A 19,368-nucleotide genomic window follows, 5' to 3' on the forward strand; every position below is an offset into this window, starting at 1 on the left:
AAAAAAAAAAAACACAACTTTCATCCAGAGCCTGCAGAACACCCCTCACCTGCTTCATAAAATACTGTTAAGAACAACCAAATATTTCCCTTTTCCTATTCAGAAGATTCCCTTAGAAATATTTCAGTGAGTTGACAATAAACATCTTTTATATTCCTTTTCATTCCTCCTCACTTAGAAATTTAATTAATGTGGCTTCTCCTTGTTTTATCTCAGTTCTTGACTACAGCTGCATGAAGTTTGCAAGTAGAGTATGACAAGTTTTCTTATAGAGTATTCCTTTATCTAAAATAAGCTCATTCATTGTTACTAGTAAAGCAAGCCAGCTCACATTCTCAGCAGCCTAGACCCTCTCCATTTAAATATATATACTTTTTTTGTAAAGGAAAACAAAATTATTTAAACATGAACACCTAATCTAATAAACACCATAAAAACTTGTTTCTTCAGAGCAAAACAAAGAGCATCTTGAAGTTGAAGACAATGACAAACAAGAAAAAAAAATCTGCATATAAAGAACAAAAAAACATTCACACTTCAACTGCTACTTACTTGTTGCAGTGGTGTTTTATGTGCTTTTTGTATCCTTCATCTTGCAACAGATGTTCTGGATTGTACTTTCGAAGCCATTCTGCTTTGTGTATATCAAAAGTGCTGGCCTGGGTCTTCACTTTTTTTCCTTTTCTTCCTCTAGGCACAGGTGCTGACAGGCCTATATAATTTAAAACATGATACAGTAACAGCAACAGGTGGGCACAGATCCCCTGTGACAGTTACTGTTACTAAATCCTACCGCAATACTATGACCTGCAACACAGGAAATACACCATCCACACAGCTTCTCAATAGGAGGCATTTTTTCTTTGTTTTGTCTCTTAGAGCATCTCTCAAATACATTTCACAAACCAAAGACAAAGAAGGAGTGGGGGAAAGAACCTGCTGTCAACTACAGTGACAAAGAGCAGGTTCTTATGAATTGCAATGAAAAGAAAGCTTACACACAATATATCAATCCATTTGGCATTTTGATTTGCCATCAAAACCAAAGCAAAGAAGTGAAACTTCTTTTTCCATCAATTGATGGAAATCTGGACTAAGTTCTGTATATTTCAAGCAGCACACTTTCAGGGAGAATTTTTAGCTTTGATTATAGCAATATTCAGAGGTAAGTGTATGTGAAGCTATTTAACTGCAAAAAATACCTTACCAAGATGATTCTGCAACTCTCGTGTTTGCCCATCTTCTGTTGGAGTAATCAGATCCCATATAAAACTTTTTATTTTCTCATCCCCTCTGTAGTGAACAAGACAATAGGCTAAGAGAGCTCGGCAAATTATCTCCACGTCCTGTTCATTTAGCTGTCTCTTGAAGCGACCATGTGATAAAATCTCTCTCCATCGACCCCATCTAGTCCAAAGAAAAACACACAGCAGCACTTAAAATTCACACACTACAAAAGCCTGCAGGCTTATTTTTTGAAAAGGAAAGCTAAAAATCCTAGAGGAATTCCACTTTTTCCTTCTGTTTAACTTACTGAGTGGAAATATGAAAGTAGTGTCCCCAACAAACTGTTTAAAATTGCTCTAAACAAAATTTGCCTGCTTAGAAGAAAAGACAGAGTTTTAGGCTCCTAAGACACAAAACTCATGAGAACTCATAATGACCAACACAGTCATTTATCTTTCTGGGGGGAGTGAGGGGGGGGTGAGAGAAGACCTAAGATTTTATTTACAAAATTAACACATGACTTAAGTATGCTAGAAATGACTGGTTAGATTTTCAGTTCCTATTCAAACTTCATTGAAATACAAGACTTAGAACTTTTGCAAAAAGCCGTAAATCTTAAAATGCTTAGGATCACATCAAACAGCAAGGAGGCTACATATAAAGTGAATAGCACACACACTTATTAACCCGCCAAGATCTACGCCAGCGTAAGTCACTCCATAAATATAAACGCCTTCTAAAATCATTATTGTTTCCTAGAACAAAGAATGCTGTATGCCATACCCATAGACCAGTAAGTTTTTCTCCACCCGAAAGCACTCCGTTCTTCCATATCCATTGGAACGATCACAAGGCCTGCGGAGTTTGGGCTTATCCTCCCCCTCGCTCTCCACTTCAGACAATTCAGCCAGTTCATCTTTTGTAGCACTGAAGGGCCTTGTTTGTTTTCTAATTCGTGGGGTATCAATAACCAGGCTGTTCTGTAAAATTTCAAGCAAACCTCATTAGAGAAACAGTTGGTAAGTTTTGCTTAAGTAGGTGAATTTACTTTAAAAATGACCAGCCTCTAAAGTTACTAATAGGTCTTTTGCAAAGATATCATTGAAGATACCTGTGTATAGCATGTATAATATTTTGTGGTATTTAAGATAACAACAACAAAAAGTTTAGAACCATGATGTAAGCATGCTGCTTACAAACCATACTCAATACCTCCTCTGAGCTGAATACTTACACTACGTTAGCCTCTATCAGTAAAAAAGGTCAATGAAACCTTTATGGAACTGACTGCATGGCAATGTCTTCAAGCATTAGTCACAGCTTCCAGCATCATAAACTGACATGATGCTTTTCATTTAGCTATTTTGCAGATTCCAGCATGGGGTTCACAGTCAGAGAAAGAAAGTAATCAGAATAATTACATGCTTCTAATTGTTTTCAGAACTTAAAAATAAATAAATAAATATATGTATATATGTATATAAAAATATAACAGATCAGAAATGCCCAAACTCTTTTGGGACAACAGGGAGCTAGGAAATTACTCAAGTTATTGGTGGCTGATTTCCTATGCAGAAACTAACCACCACAAAAACTAATTCACATCAAAGTATTAAAAAAGATGCACACCAAAAATTCTGCATTGCTAACTAAAAATTAAACAGCAAGGATATTCTTGAAAAAAACTGCAATATGACAGTACTTACTCGGCCACTGATAGCATCTATATCTATTTCTGCTTTTTTGGCCCATTTCTGCCAGAAGTTGGGATCATCTAGAGAAATATCAGTCCTGTTTCCAGAAGCAACAAAACTAGCCTGCAAAACATAAAACAAAATCTTACTAGTAGCATACATGAGCATACATGAGAAGTCTGTAGGGTTTGAATGCCCCAGTGTTGGGAAGACTGCATAACTTTATTCCTACAAAATCTCCTGAGTTGCTGCTAAGCCTTTAGAAGTTACTTAACAGTGCAAAGTAACTCAAAAGTTCTCCTCCCCCTTAATTTTTTCAATTCTGACCTATAATGAATGAGAAAAATCTAATGAACTTTTAGGTACCACCAGGAGAGAAGAACATTAAGCAGTAAGATTATTCTGCTTCTAAGTCAGAATCTAAATTACTCAAATGGAAAAAAGTAGAATCTTTTGAAGAGGCTTATCAGCATTTGGGGATTTAATCTCATGCAAAATTACTCGCTTGAGGGAAATTTCAAATGGTTATTTAAACTACCAACAATCAAAGCTTGAGAGCATGGAATATGTTACGTTTCAGAAGGTCTTTAAAAAACTAACACACTGCTTTTAGGAAAAAAGAGAAGATGTTTCTTTCCAACTCTTGTGATGAAAAGATAGAGATGATCACATTCTCCTAATTGATTCTTTAGATTTTTACTTAATCTATGATTAGCAAGATACAAGAGATCCTAAATATATTTATAAATAACACATTTTTATGTATGAATTACATACATTTTTGAAATTGTTTTCTGTCTGCCCTTTTTTTTCCTAACACATACAGAACTACACTGTCAAAGACCAACTTGCTGCTTCCATACCTTGGCAAATGTGGAGCCCCTTCCTTCTGATTCAATTGTGATAGTTTTGGTACGCCGCTGCAAAATTTGGTCGATGTCTTCCTCACAGAATTTGGAGCCCTCATCTTCTTCATCCATAATGGCACCATACGCACCTCTTCGAAGCAAGTCTTCTATTTCTTTTTTAGAGAGTTGTTGGATCTGCATAAATAAAACACGTGTAAAAAAGCCTAGAAAATCCCCTCAAAGTGATATTTATTTCTTCTTCATTTCAATGCTTCTGCAACCTAGCTACAGCTTTTAAATTCTAAGTTAAATATCTAAATTATTACTCATTAAGAGATAAGTCTAGTTAACAGCTGAAATACTTTGCTATGTACTTATTTTTACATGCATCTGTCTCTGGTTGTAGCTATACTCAATACTTTGATGAACAGAAGGGTTCAAACCTATCCTTTAATACTAGATGCAAATTTCATCTTATTGGAGATCCACTATTAATGCAGGAAGACAAAGGGATACAAATGGAAACTTTTGTCATTGTTTTAACTTAGTCATTGTTTACCTCATCTCTTAAGAGGCAAGAAATAGGGGAAGACTTTTCAGAATAACTGCTACTACACTTATAAGTCATATCAACTATTTTTAGTCACATTAAAAAGGATGGCAGAGATGCAAGCAATAGAAAAATGCCTTCTATGATTTACAGTAGGTCCCACATGACTACAAAAATACTTATTTTTTATTTTTAGAAAATAAGTCTACATACACCACCAACACTGTTTTCTCTTCCACTCATACTCTGTAAGACAGCCTTATCCAGTCCCAACTTCAGACTTGCTCTGTCAAACATCTCTCTTTCATATGAGTTACGAGTTATCAGTCTGTAGACCTTCACTGCTTTGTTCTGACCAATCCTGTGACAACGGGCTTGAGCCTTATGAAGGAAGGGTAAAGAGCAGTAAGAAATTAGACTCACTTAAGAATAGCATAAGATTCAAGAAGTTTATCCTGTTCAAGCACAATCTTAAAAATAACAGTACAAGCTTAGAAAGAAATCAAGTGACCATTTACTTAAACTCCTAAATTTGATTTGCTGTTTTACTGTACACCATAATTTCTATATACTGCATTACTCAGTATATGCAGAATCCAACTCTAGTGCTATCTTGGTTTTCATGTCAACAAAATCTTTATGAACTCAGACATCGTTGTGCTGTGCATGTAAAAGAGTAATCAGATTAAAAGGGAAAGTTAGGATCAGGTGAAGTCATCTGGGTTTCATCTGTGTAGGTAGAAAGCACTCATAGGCAAACATTAAACACATGCCTTAAGAAAACTTCAATGTTTAAAAATGATGCAGGTTCAAAATAAAGACTGAATACCTCAAGTGATCAAATTCGTATCAACCAAGTTTGACTCCTCATTTACCTGCAGATCATTTTGAGGATTCCAATCTGAATCAAAAATTATGCACGTATCTGCTGCAGTCAAATTAATCCCCAAACCACCAGCTCTGGTGCACAGAAGGAACACAAAGCGATCGGAATCTGGTTTGCTGAACCGGTCAATTGCAGCTTGCCTGAGGTTGCCTCGTACTCGTCCATCGATTCGTTCATATAAGTATCTGGAAATTGTCACACAAGTGGAAAATTGCAAAAATTTTTGTAATTTAAAGAGAAAGTAGAACAGATCTCCTGCCTGCATATTTATTTCTACAGTGAATAAAAGTCATGAGCTAACTTTTATTATCAGAAGTCAGAATGGAGCTTGCCTATTTGTACTACTAACACACATCAGGAAGCCCTAACATCAAATATTTAAGACAAGTTCTTTGTCCAGCAGAACAGTTATCCGACAATACATATTTAGACACGTATTACCATGGCATTTAGTTTGCAGTACAAACTGGAGGCCAACACGTATATTCAGAAGTTTTTCATGTGCTATTTCTGAATCACTGCCTACAGAAGCAGGCAGTGTACTTCTGTATTATCTACTAAATTGTCTAATCGTGATGGGGTAACCGAGTAACCTTTATAGAGAAGTACTTGGTGAGCTGTCATTCAACAAAACCACACATGGATTTTGTCAAGGGCAGGAGAAATAGAACAAGAAGAACTTCACAGTACCTCTCGCTGCCTTTTATCAAGGCATCAATGAATTTATGACTTCCTCAACTAAAACTGGCAAAATTAGAAGCCCAAGGTAAAAATACCACTTCTCTTATCTTTGATAATTATGAAGACTCCAACAAAACTTCAGATATCAAATAAAACGCCTCTGTCTTGCTTAAAAAACGGAGTAAGTACTTCCACAAATTGTAAAGGGAGGCTGAACGTATATCAACTAGTCAAAAAGCTTCATTCTGCTAATCGGGCATAAAATGGGACAGCAGATAATCTACAGGACCACAGGCCATTTGGCAGGCAGCCATCTCCTACAGTCATTTTATTCCGCTAAATACGAAGCCTTGCCATACGAAGTATGCCCACTAACACTTCTAATCAAATAGTAGCATAAAGCAAGTTTCAGCTTCTGTGGATTTCAGAAGATTGTACTTGTAGATATGATACACTAGTCTAGATCTAGTTATATTAGTAAAGGAAAGGGAATCATTTCACCTGGATTGTTAAATATTACTATTAAAAGTAGTAAATTAAACACAAATATAAAATACAAAATAGCAAATGTTAGCTCAGTTCAAGTAAATAGCTTTATGAAACAAAACCACAGAATCACAGATTACCTACAGTTAACAAAAAAATACTACTTTTGCTATGTTGTTTCCTATAACATCCAAAAATATGCCTACTGAGACCAATAAATTACACAGTATGCACAGTATTACCTTTTATGTATAAGGTAATCCTCCAAAATATCAAGGCAGCGCACCATTTGAGAGAAGATAAGGACCTTGTGGCCTCCTGCTTTCATTTTTGGAAGAAGTTTATCAATAAGAACCAATTTACCAGCAGACTGGATCATTGCTTGTAGATGGAAGTCTGGTGCAGTTGGGCTGTAAGTTTCTTTAAACTCTCCAAGGATTTTCTCTTCAGCACCTATCAAAGAGTCTCTCTTAGTACCTACAGGCATAAGCTACATAAATCTGTTCACATAGGTATAAAGAATAAGCTACTAAAAAACCCACAACAATGCCTCTATACAAGCCTGGTTAGCCACTGCTGGAGACAAAAGAGGTCTGGATGGATCTGATGTCTACTAAGAACATCTATTTCTACGCTTTTTGAAGTCTTACATTACTAAGTAGAACAACACTGGAAAAAAGAACCATCTAAAACTGAGTATCTCTAAATTGCAAAGTGAAAAATCCAACTTGTTCAGTGTTGGGTAAGAAAATCATTTAAAAAGTTCTTTTTACAGCTGAAATATTTGAAATAAGACATGAGTCTTGAGTGGTATTTTGAAGACCTTTTCTGAAGTCCCAGTCTGATTGAAAACACAGTAAAATTTCTAAGAACTTCAGATGCATTTTCTAGCAAGTAGGAAAGTGAGAAAAGCACCAAAAACACAGACAATATAATCTGTAAGAAGAATTTTTTTTACAAGTTCACTCTAGATGCTGTTCTTAACACTGCTTTCAAAGAGGTATAACATTTCCATATCATAATCAATTATAAATATCTTGGGAAACCGTACAAAAAAAGTTCACATTTCAGGTCTCAAACACACAACTGCCTTACACTTTGCCTAATGTCTGTCAAAAATGTTTCTACCTCATCTGATAGTTCTTAAGCAGTTTAAATAAAGTACAGAAACCGTTTAAAAACTGAATTAGATTTTGATTTCTCATGTACTTACCTTTGATGAGATAAGGATGATTACAACATTTTCTGAGTTCCATCATAGTGTTAACCAAATTTGGTACGTTTGCTTGCCCAGCTCCTTTAGATAAGAAAGCAAAATTTTTCTCCAAGATTGCTCGATAGTATTTCTTCTGAATATTAGTTAGTTCTACTTCAATTATAGTCTCTTCCTTAGGAGCCAGCTTTTTTTCTACATCTTCTTTTAATCGCCTGAGCATCATGGGTTTCAGGATAGCTTGTAATTTCTGAACCTGAATGAAACAAAGGTTTTTTGGAACACACGACTTGTAGTTAAATACAAAAAATTTTTTTTAACTTACACTGCTTTTTATTTCTATCCCTACATAAAATCTTTTCCAGGTAGGATATCATCTTATTTTTAACCTCAGATTATTAAAGAAATGTTTGACGCACTCCAAACATCATGCCTACAAACTGCCTATGAAGCCAGAAAATCTCAGGTTTTATTCTTCTCCCTATTGACTTGCTATATTTACCAAGTCTATCCAAAAAAGGTGAAAACAACTAAAATTCTGCTTTAAAATTTATCAGAGTATTATTCCAAGTAATGTCAGTTTCTAACTATGCAGTAATGGTTACTATACAAACCAACAGTTTCTCCTACAAGTCACATGCTCAAATACTCAAACTCAAGATGTGTGCAATACTCAATGTGCAATACCTGTTCCTCTGTTTTAAGGTCTCCAAATTCTTGCATGAATGTTGATTCAGCAGGAAAACGCAATGGTTCAAGAAAATGAAGAAGACTAAATAACTCTTCTACTGTGTTCTGCAGTGGTGTACCAGTTAACAGCACTTTATGTTCCTATAAAAGGAAACAAAAATTAAATGACTTGTGTGCAAATGCTTGCTAAGAAATTTTTATCATGTCTGAATGTCATAACCTGAAATTACCAGCTCTGTATTTTACTAAGTACAGAGATAGATGGATTAGTAGTAGATGAATAGTAAGCATTTTCAACTAGCTTTTCTTTAAATCTTGTCTTCCTTCAGCCATAATGAATAAATGAAAACTTCAAATTGACCTGCAATTTCCACACAAATATAATCGCCCTCTCTTCACACTGAGAAAAATAAACATTAAACATATATCAGAAAGCAAAGACAACTTCTGACAACACGTAGCGATGAGTGAATCAAAATAAGACAAGTCTGGAGAAAAGAACAATCCAAACCCAGTCATGGAGCACCTTGTAGTAATGCTCCAAAAATCCTAAGACTCACAGTAGTAGTTGCTTTTTGTAAAGCTCCCAGAATATCAAGCAAAACCCAAACTGCAAGATTAGATAAGAAGTCTGCCTTAGCAAATTCCAGGAGTTGCGTAGCACTATTTTAGGATTAAGTAGACCATATTAAAGGAAGCCTTCGTGGTAATCAAAACAGGCTTTAGAACAGTATCATCACAAATAGATTCTGCTTACAGTTAAAGCTTAGCATTCTTTTTTTTACCCATCAAAACCACACAACCATCAGGTCTCAATAACACATATATTTGAAGAGACTTTCAGGATCCTGCCTCTTCACAGAAAGACTGCTTAAAACATCTTTTCTGACAGGTAAACAAGCTTGTGATTTATCATATTCTACATCATTATTTTCACAGAAAACAAGTGGAATTAAACAACAGAAGAAAAGCAGTACTCACGAGGTTCATTAATTTTAGTCCTTCTAACAGTTTGCAGTTTCTGTTTTTCAGCCTGTGCGCTTCATCAATAATAACACATCGCCACTCAATTGCATTTAGCTCTGGACAGCCACCAAGAATCATTTCAAAAGTTGTGATAATGGCTTGGAATCTGTAGGTACCTCGAACAATACGTCCCTAGAGATTCATCAGTGCAAAATTTGTTATGTTACATTGAATCATGTCAATTTAAAGATTTTATTGACATTTTACCCTAAGCTGGATACCAGATTTCATATTATAACTTAGCTTGTCAGCCTAGGCACATTCATTAACTGTGCACATCTTGTATCTATACAACATCAATAGGAATTCAGTATTATCTAACCAACAGTATATTCTAACCACTTATGAATTACTAATAGTTTCAGAGGATGCATGCAGATAATATTACATTTTTAATCCTGTAAAAATCTGAAAGGCTGACAGAAAAAATGAGTCAACCCATCAAAATGTGACAGCAATATGACAGTTAGCACTCACACAGTTATGTATGAAAAAATATCAGTTGACAGCTAAACAAACACTTCTAACCTAGCTTCATCTACTACAGTGGTCTGATAAAGAATACAGAAGGCATTCAATATGACAGATAGTACACAGCAATTCACAGGGAAAAGAAAACATTCTTTTATTAATTTTAGCTACCTAAATAAGTTTCTGCTTTACCAGTAATATAGAAACGTGATGATTTTTTTTTAAATGTTTGCCTACATAAAATACATAAAAGAGGCACAAGAAGACTAAAAAAAAAAACCCATGAAATCTGATTAGACAGTGTTAACGTGAAGTAATAAGAGAAAAGCAGACTGTACACAAGCAAGGCTATTTTACAGTTCAAAAATGAACATAATAGCTATATAAAGGAAACAGTTTAATCAGCTCTATTTTTGTTCTTACTGCACTTCTCATTCAGTCTCCAACTGCTACTATCTGCATACACATTAATCTCCACATGTGTTATCTGTATCACTTCTTTGATTGCAGAACTCCTCTCAGCATACCAAAGCATCATACATCTTGCTACAACCACTTCCACAAAATTTACTCACTAAGAATATGGTAAAGTTTTAGAGAAAAAAAAGCTTAAAGAAACACAATAAGAATGTAAAATGGCTTTCTGTAAGAGATATGTACAGCTAACATAAAGTGTACTTTTCAACCCTACTACCTGAGATGAGCCTTGGGTAAGACAGTGCATGTAAGTGATGTTACGATACCTGGGAGTCCCTGAAGTACATCTCATATTGCTGAATCATCTGCCTGCTGATCATACTTCCATGGTACACTACAACGTTAAGGTCAGTCCACGTGCGAAATTCTCTTTCCCAATTTGTTATAGTGGAAAGTGGAGCTATGATCAGAAAAGGCCCTCTTATACCAGACAGGAGGATTTCATAGAGGAATGTAATTGACTGAATGGTTTTGCCAAGACCCATTTCATCTGCTAAAATGCAATTTCGTCTGAAAGTAAAATACATTTATTTGTTAGTCAGGTCAAAGAAAGTACAGTGCTCAAGCTGTTACTCAAAAGGACAATTTATAAAACAAAGCTCAAATATACCAGTTCAAAACAATACTCAGAATTGAGGTACTGCAAGAGACGCTCATATGTTCACTGGTTTTGCTGAAAGAATAAATTGATGCACAAAACCACAGTTTTCTATCAGGTTTAGCACTGGCAAAACCTTGGAACAGAAGGTACCACGAGGTTGTCCTAGAGAAATATCATGAGGTTAATTTTTTGGGACTACATCTGCCCCAGTTTAAAGAAATTCAAATTAATCAGTTTTCCTGTAAGCATGCCTATCATAATGAATCTTCTAGAGATCAATAAAGTCTCCATACAAGTCACAAATACAAAGCATCCCAGCTACCCTTACACAAACAGGATGAAACAAAGCATCAGTGCCAAACTTTTCCTGCATTTCCAAAACCAAAACTGAGGCATATAATCAGACAACTACGTAAAGTACCACTAGGTGCTCACGCTCAGCCACATATTCCAGCTCTTCACTCTGTTAGCATACATGCTCATAGAGCTAAGGAGAGCATGATTGAGAATTCAAAACATTTTTTTTGTTGATCATGCAACTATGCAGTAAGATGTTATGACTGAAAATATATCTTCAGTGAATTTGACTCTTTTTGTTTTATTCCTGTTGATAAAAAACATGGTTTTCGAAGTTTCAAAGGAAGAGCAATTCCTTTTTTCCATTGTATCTTTTCAGCTCTAAGCACAGAAACAAAGATAAATTTAGTTAAAACAGTATTAATTCCTCATAACACTCACTCCCTGTGTGAAAACATTTATGTTAACAAAAAATCCATGCGTTTACCTATTGTACCAGTTGAACAGAAGCCAGTTAAGTCCTTCCAGTTGATATTCCCTGAGCTGATTGCCATTTTTATATTCCCTTGAGTGTTCTATCTTCTTCCATGAGTTTGGAGGTGGTCGGTCCTTTAAAAGAAGAACAAGTATGAAAGTTAGCACATGCTTTTTTATTTCCTCCAAAACAGTTCTACTCACTTTTTCTCAAGCCTAGCAACCTAAATTTAGAAGGAAATTTCTTAGCCTTTAAACTGGGATGCTGTCACCGTTGACATTACTTACTAATGGTCAGTCTGTGGAAAATTGAACTTTGTATTTGCCTACTGAAATTAATACATTTAAAATTAGAGATTATACTATAAAAATATTAAGGACACGAAACAGTAGACTAACAGTATCAAAATATGTTATCTTAATCTCTCTGGCTCCAAGCTTGGGCACTCAGACTGGCAATTAAATTATAGCAGGCAACCTAACAAAGAAACCATGACATTGTTTTACTGCAACTAAGTAGGATTCTGCAGAAGACACTCTCTTCAAGTAGCTCTACATTACAGCTTGAACAAATTCACAGATTCAATCAAAACGGTTTTAGTAAGATCTTTTCTGATCAGCTGTACTTTTTTACATTTCCCATGATTTATGAAAGCTTGCATTTACTCTTGACTCATGTAGCCTTAGATGGCAACTTGGAACTGAATTCTGCGTGTCTGTACTTCCAGTGTCAGCATCCTCTGGCACCCCCTCCCCAAGCAGGGGTTGCTTTCCCCTGCTGTGGCCTCCTCCTCTCCACCACCAGCAAGCATCTGCCCACATCCCCACACCAGGAGGAGCCACGCTCCCACTGGCAGGGTTGCACTCAGCAAATACTCCCTTGTACGTGCTGGAGCCTGGAACAAAAAATACTTGTTGCTGATGCTGTCATGGCTATCAGTAGTACAGTTGCACTTCAATAATTCTTTTCTCTCCAAGCCAAATACAGTAACAGAGATGTATATTATCAAGGCCTTCTCAAATGCCAAAATAGCAGGGTTTTAAATAAATACCATAAAAACGAAAAATATAATCTTAAGAGGTTAGCCATTACTCCTGTCATTATTTGTAGACAAAAGAAGATTAAAATAAAATCCTACAAATTAAAATACTGTGCATATTCAGTTACATAAATTCAGTTACAAAAAAATAATTAGAGCAAGTGCGGTGCACCACTCCTGTGTCTTAAGTCAGGGTAAGCAACGACAGTGACATATACAGGACTTTAAATAGAAGTAGTATTTTTTTCCCCTCCTACTCTGAGACAGAAGATTGATAACTTAAAGACAACACACATTTCCTTGTTACATGTATTTTTCTTCCTTTCAGCTATCTCGTTATTAAAAGAAGAAAAATGAAAGCAGGAAGTAATTATGGAATCTGTTTGACAGGCCTGCTTGTCAACTTCCTTTAGTGCTAAAGCACAAGACTTCACTTGGGTTTCTGCAAGAGGATGAATATATTTTATTCTGTTTTCTCCTCATCTTAATGGTGCTTAGACCGTATAATAGCCGTTTTCAGTGTGTTGCTCATCACTTAGTTAAAAGCTTAGAAAGTTGTAATGCTTCATATTTCCTCCAAATGTTTATTTTTCTTTTTAACAGAGTTACAATTTAGATGAAAATATTATCCTTAGGTAACTTAGGTAAGCTCACAAATCCTTCACATATAAAGTTAGTAAGTCTTACATTTTAACACAGAAGTTTACAGTGGAGAAGATAAAATCTAATTTGCCAAGACAGACAAGTAAAATAGGTATAATTTTACCAATCTCCTTGAGTCAGGCCTGGAAGCTTGCAATTGTTCAAATTCTTCTATTTTTGCTTGATCTACATCTTCTTTCAGCTCCCACGTACTGTCTTCATATGGCAACGAACACCATTTTACTAAATAGTAAACAACAGGCTGCAGAAGAAAATTCTGAATGTTATCAGCTTTCAATTTAATATACAGATTGTTAATATATCTTACTACATGAGCAGCTAACTTATAGGATATACCTGGAAAGAAAAATACATTTCTAATACTTTCTGAGTAATCTGTGTACTTATCCTTGGCTTCTCATATATATTTTTTTTTACTTCTTGTACAACTCTGGAATACTTTTTAATCCTGCTTACCCACACGTAAGTGTCAGTCTTAGGGAAGATGAATTGCTATGTTTCTGATAATTGTGGAAATGACCAAAAAAACCCCAAAAGAATTTAATAGATGTGTTGCCTAGAACATATCCTTCATTCTCAAATCAGGCTACTTCAGCCATTTTTTTAATCTCACTTTCTTGTGAGGTTGGTCCAAATGTAATGCCTCCTACCTGTTTCCATGAAAACTACAGATACAAAGAGCACAGCAACACTGACAGAGTAAGTTCTCAGCTACAACTCACTATTTTTCAACACAGTCACCACTATTAGCTCTGCATTTTTGCAAGCAATGAACAAGAGACTGACTATATGCTGAGATTGTAAAACTGCACACCTGTCTGCAATGTGATTGGCTTTCATGTTGCTATCACCACTGCCAAAACACACCACCCATTACCCCACAGTGCTGGGGTGCATCCACTGTTTGGTCCCCATAAACGTTAAGCATCAATTAATGTCAGTGGGTGCCATTTTTTCTGCACTGGAATTCAATGACACACTTTTGCTTCACCTGACACCGTCTGGTCAGACTGCCCCTCTGCTGCCATGTGTCACATGGCAACAAAATTTAATGGACTACTGATGGGAAGGTTCAGCAACTACTGCCACACCATCAACATCCATTTTAGACATCTTGGGCCAAAACTATAAAATATGAGGCATTACTTTTGGAGCAGACAACACATATTGGGTGCAGAAAGAGCTTAGTTGAATACTGAAGGAGGAGCCCACTGGCAGCTTCTCAACTGCTGATTGTCAAAAGCCTGAGGGTAGAGTGAGAAAGGAAGAAGGAACCACCATTGGAGATATTTATTGCTTGCCTTCTTGTGCCTTTTCCATAGTGACTCCTTGTCACTACTTGACAGACAGGATCAGTCTTTTGTCTCAACTCACATGGTAATTACCACAACTCACCTTTGCATCAGTAACCACGCAAGCATCTTCTACTTTTACATATTAGTAAAAAAGAAAAGCTGTTGAGCTGCGATTTCAAAAAAAACATGGTAATGCAAGGTAATGGCAAGACTGATGTGGATCAATGAAAATACTATTGAGGATTAAAATCATGATGAAATCATGAATATGTTAACTCTGAAATCTGCTAGAAATACTATTACCAGTCAGGTACATCATCTTGACATGCTTTAAGATACACTTACCTCACCAGTGTCTTTATCTTCACAAAGAGAGACTTCTAATACCCGATCTACTTCGACATAGTCAGGATTAAAAGGTTCTTCTTCCATCTATGATGTAAGAATAATATATAAGTTGAAAGGGAAAAAAAAAAAAAGCTGGCATATGCTGGAACTTGGTCTCATCACAGATAAAATCTGATCAAGAATGAATAAATTTGATAATTGGAAACTACTGATGCTTTGCAAACCACAACCCCTCCCTAAACGAATTTACTTAGCCATCAAGTTTTGTCTTGGGAAGTTTATATACTGGAGAACCTAGCCACACAAAAATAATCTTTCCCTCATTATCACATGAAAGTAGTTATCCCAATAATCCTATATTTACCAAGCCATACAAGCCAGGTTAGGTCAGTGACTCCAGAAGGCCTGCTCTTACAATTATGTTAAACAAACAACCCCCAACTGCAATGCAAACCCAGTCTTAATGGCTAAATTTTCCTCAGCATTCAGCTGTTGCATTTTAATAACAAATATTCATCATAACTTTTGAGTATTTCATACTCACATCTGCAAAAAAGTGAGCTCTTTGTGCTTGCCTTAGTTTGAACCGTTTTATTTTCTGCTGGATTCTTTTATCCTTTAAAAGCTGCTGTTCTGTGGCCCACTCACAGTGGAGATAAGAGCTGAAATTACAGAGATTAACATTAATATATTAATGTAAGCCATGGCTTACTATCTATTTTTAACATACAGTTAAAATAATTCAGTTTATAAACCAAAATTTCACTCCAACGAGAAAATATTTTATCATTTAAGACAGAATTCACTGCAATAATTAAAGATTTATTCTTCCAAATAACTGTATTATCTATTATCTTCCAAACATGCATCTAGTTAAGGCAGTATTTTTTTTTTTGTCTAGCATCCATAGAACTCTCTGGACTCACAGATTTCTTTCAAGTGGCCTGAGAGGAAAAGCAAGCACATTTAAAAGTGAGCTTAAGTTCAAATTCTGACATTTTATAGAAAATATCCGTAAATCCACAGATGCAAGCAACAACAAAAGAAGAATTAAGAATATCCTTCAGGGGTTGAAGTACTTAACTGGACCTAGCTTTTTCACATACTTAACGTGAGCATCTCTTCAAGGGTAGTCTTCTACTACAGCAGAGCTAAACTAATCTAAAGAATCAGTGAGTGGCATAAGCAGCAGCAGCAGCAGAGCTCACATCAGAAAGGAGAATGCAATCAGATCCTTTAAGAGGAGAGACATGAAGAAGATGGGTCAAGGAAGAAAGAAGAATGAGCACCATTTTCAATGGCAGTTTTATCAACTAACTGTACCTCAAGTGAATCTTTCTGAAGTCAGATTTAGGAGCTGGACAGAAGACAGGTATGAAATGGGGAAAAACAAAATATGGAAAAAGCCATTTCTTCATTCCTTATCTCCTGCTTCTGATGTAAATTCATTTCTATAACTAGAAGAGTCTTTTTCTTTTCAAAACAGAAAGTGACACCTACGCCAGCCTCTCCTAAACGCTCGACACTGTAAATCTAAAAACAGCTCATTTAAATTCATGAAATTAAACTTAGCCTCAGGCAACGTAGCCCCTGCTGAATTTAATAAATAAACATTCTCAAAAAACTCTTTTGGAAACCACAGCTGGCAGTTTACTGGTCAAAGAAGGTTTCAGAACAGCGTTAACTTGCCAATTATTATTCATAACATAACAAAGATTTTTAGCAATTTTAAGTTTGCAAAGAGAAATCTGAAAAATGACAAAAACTGGTCATAAATCATCCTTGAGTAGCACAAAACTTTGGTGTATGAATATGGTCCACACTTCAGTCGACAGCTTCAACTGAACAATGTGGTAATACTTACTAGTTCTTGTATTTTACAAAAAACTCTTCTGTTTCTACTGTCATCCCAGCAGATACCTAAGAAGGAAATTTAGGGGAAATGTAAAATGCCAAAGTGAAACCTATTTTAAAATACATAATTTCATCCAATGACAATCACTTACTTCTTTCTTTATTATCCTAGAAGATAAAATTTTGTCTACAATTGCTGCATCTTCCTCGCTTGGATTCTCCTATAAACATAGGAAAACAATGCCATCATTACAAATAGCAGTAAATGCTCTTTCTTCAACCATATCAGGCTTAAAAGCTTCATCAACAAGAGTGGCTTGTTAAAAGATCAACAATACAGGTTACTTCAACTTTCAAAGGTAGCAGTCTATCATGCCAGTAGAGAAATTTTAAACACAGTGAATATGCCTACTCTTCCTTGAACATACACACGTCTGCTTTAAGGAAAAAAAAGTACCCGAATACAATTGTCTTTTTCATTCAACTGATATTTGATTATTACTGTTCAGGCTGCAAAATAGATTCCCGTACTAAACCAAAATCTTCCAGATGTTTAACCTTAAAATGAAGGCTTTATAGATTTATAGAGAGAACTATATGCAAAAGTACAGGTAAAAGAGCATCAGACTCCATACACACTTGTCATATAAATTTCCTTCACAAGCAGTGGTGATTCCAATGCTTTCCAAAAACAGACTTAATTGTTTTTACGTTGTTAAATTATTCTGATGCAGTAAACACGCTCTGACCTTCATTACACAAAGATGGAGAAGCAACAACTCTGGCAGACATGTTAAACACATAAGTAAAATGAAAACAGTGCAGCATGTGTCAAGAGTAGATTTATACTGAACACCAAAGCAGATTTTACTCACCACAAATAATTGTAAAGGCTGCTCAGCAGGTAAAGGAGCAGAATTCTTTTTGATTTTTGCAGAAGCTTTCGCTTCTTCTTCCGATTGTTTTCCTTCTCCTTCTTCAGCATACTTTTTCCTTTTAACTTGACGATTTGATCTTCTCTTCTGCATGGAGTAGAAGTAAGCCAAGAAGCTTTACCAAATATTTCCTCTAACCATGGATTGCAAATTTCAGAATACTTAAGTTAAACCAAAAATCAAAGGTCAACATTTGATGGAACAAATGAAGCATGTGAATCACAGATAAATAGCCACTAAATATTATTTTCAAACTATTAAACTTTACTTTTTCCCTTTTTCCCTAATGTTTTTCGTAGGAATGTTTGATACTTCTATTTTTAGAGTTCAAAAGGAATCACAGAACATGAGAATATATAGCAGATCTTCAATGAGACAGCATCAGTATTTCAATAGCTTTAGAGAACTGATCTTCACCAAAATAAAATCAGCGAAGTAAACAAGTTTCTTTTAATTAATTTCATTATAGTGAGCTACACAGCAAAGTATTTTTTTTATTTATTTAGGAAAAGCCATTGGTGATTTCAGTACAGTGCAGTAGTCAGTTGAAGAAGAAAAAGTTGTGAACAGACCAAAACCCAACATCCGTGTCATTATACTGGCTTCTGCAGAGCAGATATTAAGTAACAACATGATTGCAGAACCAGAACTTTCTTCCTGGCTGTTAAGTTCAACCCTTGGTCTGGCTGGTTGATGGTAAAGGCCTTGCTATACTTCAATGACAACTTCTGAAGTGTTTTGGTAAGGTAGAGAAGTAGTAAAGCATGCACAACACAGCATCCATCAAAGAATGAGCATCAGATCACTCTTCTGGAGATGCTAGGACAGTGAAGCAATCAGCTTTCACCAATAAAGCAGCTAAAATAACTATTCATCAATAAAAAGTGTGTGTGTGTGGAGGTTGAGGGGAGGGAGGTGTGGTGGGGGAATTTAACGCAAAAAGGAACTTCAGGCATAAATTGTCACGTTACAGTTTAAAACAATGATAGGAACATTCTTATTAAAAAATGCTACTCAATAGGACCTACGCAAAATGAGGTAGGAATTAGGAACAAAAGGTTGAAGAGCTACATTCAAGTTTTATTCATTAAGTAGTTGTTGAAGTTTTCAAAACCTACTGAGGTGTTAAAAAGCATTTTCAGGCTCTCAGTATGTCTTTATTTGATGTATGAAATGATTAATAAAACATCAGCAAACGTACGCTCTCCAATGTTAATATATAATCTCTCTTGTTTGAGAAATGCTGTATTACTTCCCTGAACTGAGAAATATGGTCACAAGTAAATAAATATAAACATCTGATGCACAAAATAAATCAGCATACTTAAAGAATACACTTACTGCGAAACTAAGCATACCAAATGAAGAAGGGAGAATAACCTAAAATTACTGCTCCCATGGGTTTAGAAATAGAAAGCTACTTGCAATAGGAAAAGAAAATTATGACCACGTTGAAAAATTAAACAGAGAATGAATTAGAGCAGAAATGAAGGAAAGTAATGGATGTTCTTCTTGTTATGCTTCTCCCCAACTCCTCTGCAGTTAGACAGAGCAGTGTTACGTGGCATTCAGCAGCACAATTCTTCTCTTTCCACGATACCACTCAATATCA

The 19,368-nt window shown here is 35.6% G+C and overlaps 1 protein-coding gene across 2 annotated transcripts in view; it reads right to left on the bottom strand.

The window, feature by feature from the left end:
- Positions 1 to 532: 532 nt before the first annotated feature.
- Positions 533 to 19,368, bottom strand: part of LOC100547381 (chromodomain-helicase-DNA-binding protein 9) — a 30,158-nt gene continuing 11,322 nt past the window's right edge. For both annotated transcript variants that reach the window (XM_010717800.3, XM_010717802.3), the window contains exons 4-22: positions 17,697 to 17,843; positions 16,974 to 17,042; positions 16,832 to 16,887; positions 15,512 to 15,629; positions 14,965 to 15,051; positions 13,428 to 13,565; positions 11,635 to 11,756; positions 10,516 to 10,759; positions 9,257 to 9,433; positions 8,273 to 8,416; positions 7,586 to 7,841; positions 6,615 to 6,825; positions 5,195 to 5,390; positions 4,533 to 4,700; positions 3,785 to 3,964; positions 2,934 to 3,044; positions 2,011 to 2,207; positions 1,208 to 1,407; positions 533 to 712 (exon numbers count right to left, since the gene is read on the bottom strand). In XM_010717800.3, the coding sequence (XP_010716102.1) occupies positions 549 to 712; positions 1,208 to 1,407; positions 2,011 to 2,207; positions 2,934 to 3,044; positions 3,785 to 3,964; positions 4,533 to 4,700; positions 5,195 to 5,390; positions 6,615 to 6,825; positions 7,586 to 7,841; positions 8,273 to 8,416; positions 9,257 to 9,433; positions 10,516 to 10,759; positions 11,635 to 11,756; positions 13,428 to 13,565; positions 14,965 to 15,051; positions 15,512 to 15,629; positions 16,832 to 16,887; positions 16,974 to 17,042; positions 17,697 to 17,843 (2,985 nt within the window). In that variant the 3' untranslated portion in view covers positions 533 to 548. The remainder of the gene's footprint in view (positions 713 to 1,207; positions 1,408 to 2,010; positions 2,208 to 2,933; positions 3,045 to 3,784; positions 3,965 to 4,532; positions 4,701 to 5,194; positions 5,391 to 6,614; positions 6,826 to 7,585; positions 7,842 to 8,272; positions 8,417 to 9,256; positions 9,434 to 10,515; positions 10,760 to 11,634; positions 11,757 to 13,427; positions 13,566 to 14,964; positions 15,052 to 15,511; positions 15,630 to 16,831; positions 16,888 to 16,973; positions 17,043 to 17,696; positions 17,844 to 19,368) is intronic.

Source organism: Meleagris gallopavo, chromosome 13, assembly GCF_000146605.3.
Source record: "Meleagris gallopavo isolate NT-WF06-2002-E0010 breed Aviagen turkey brand Nicholas breeding stock chromosome 13, Turkey_5.1, whole genome shotgun sequence".
Lineage (NCBI taxonomy): Eukaryota > Metazoa > Chordata > Aves > Galliformes > Phasianidae > Meleagris > Meleagris gallopavo.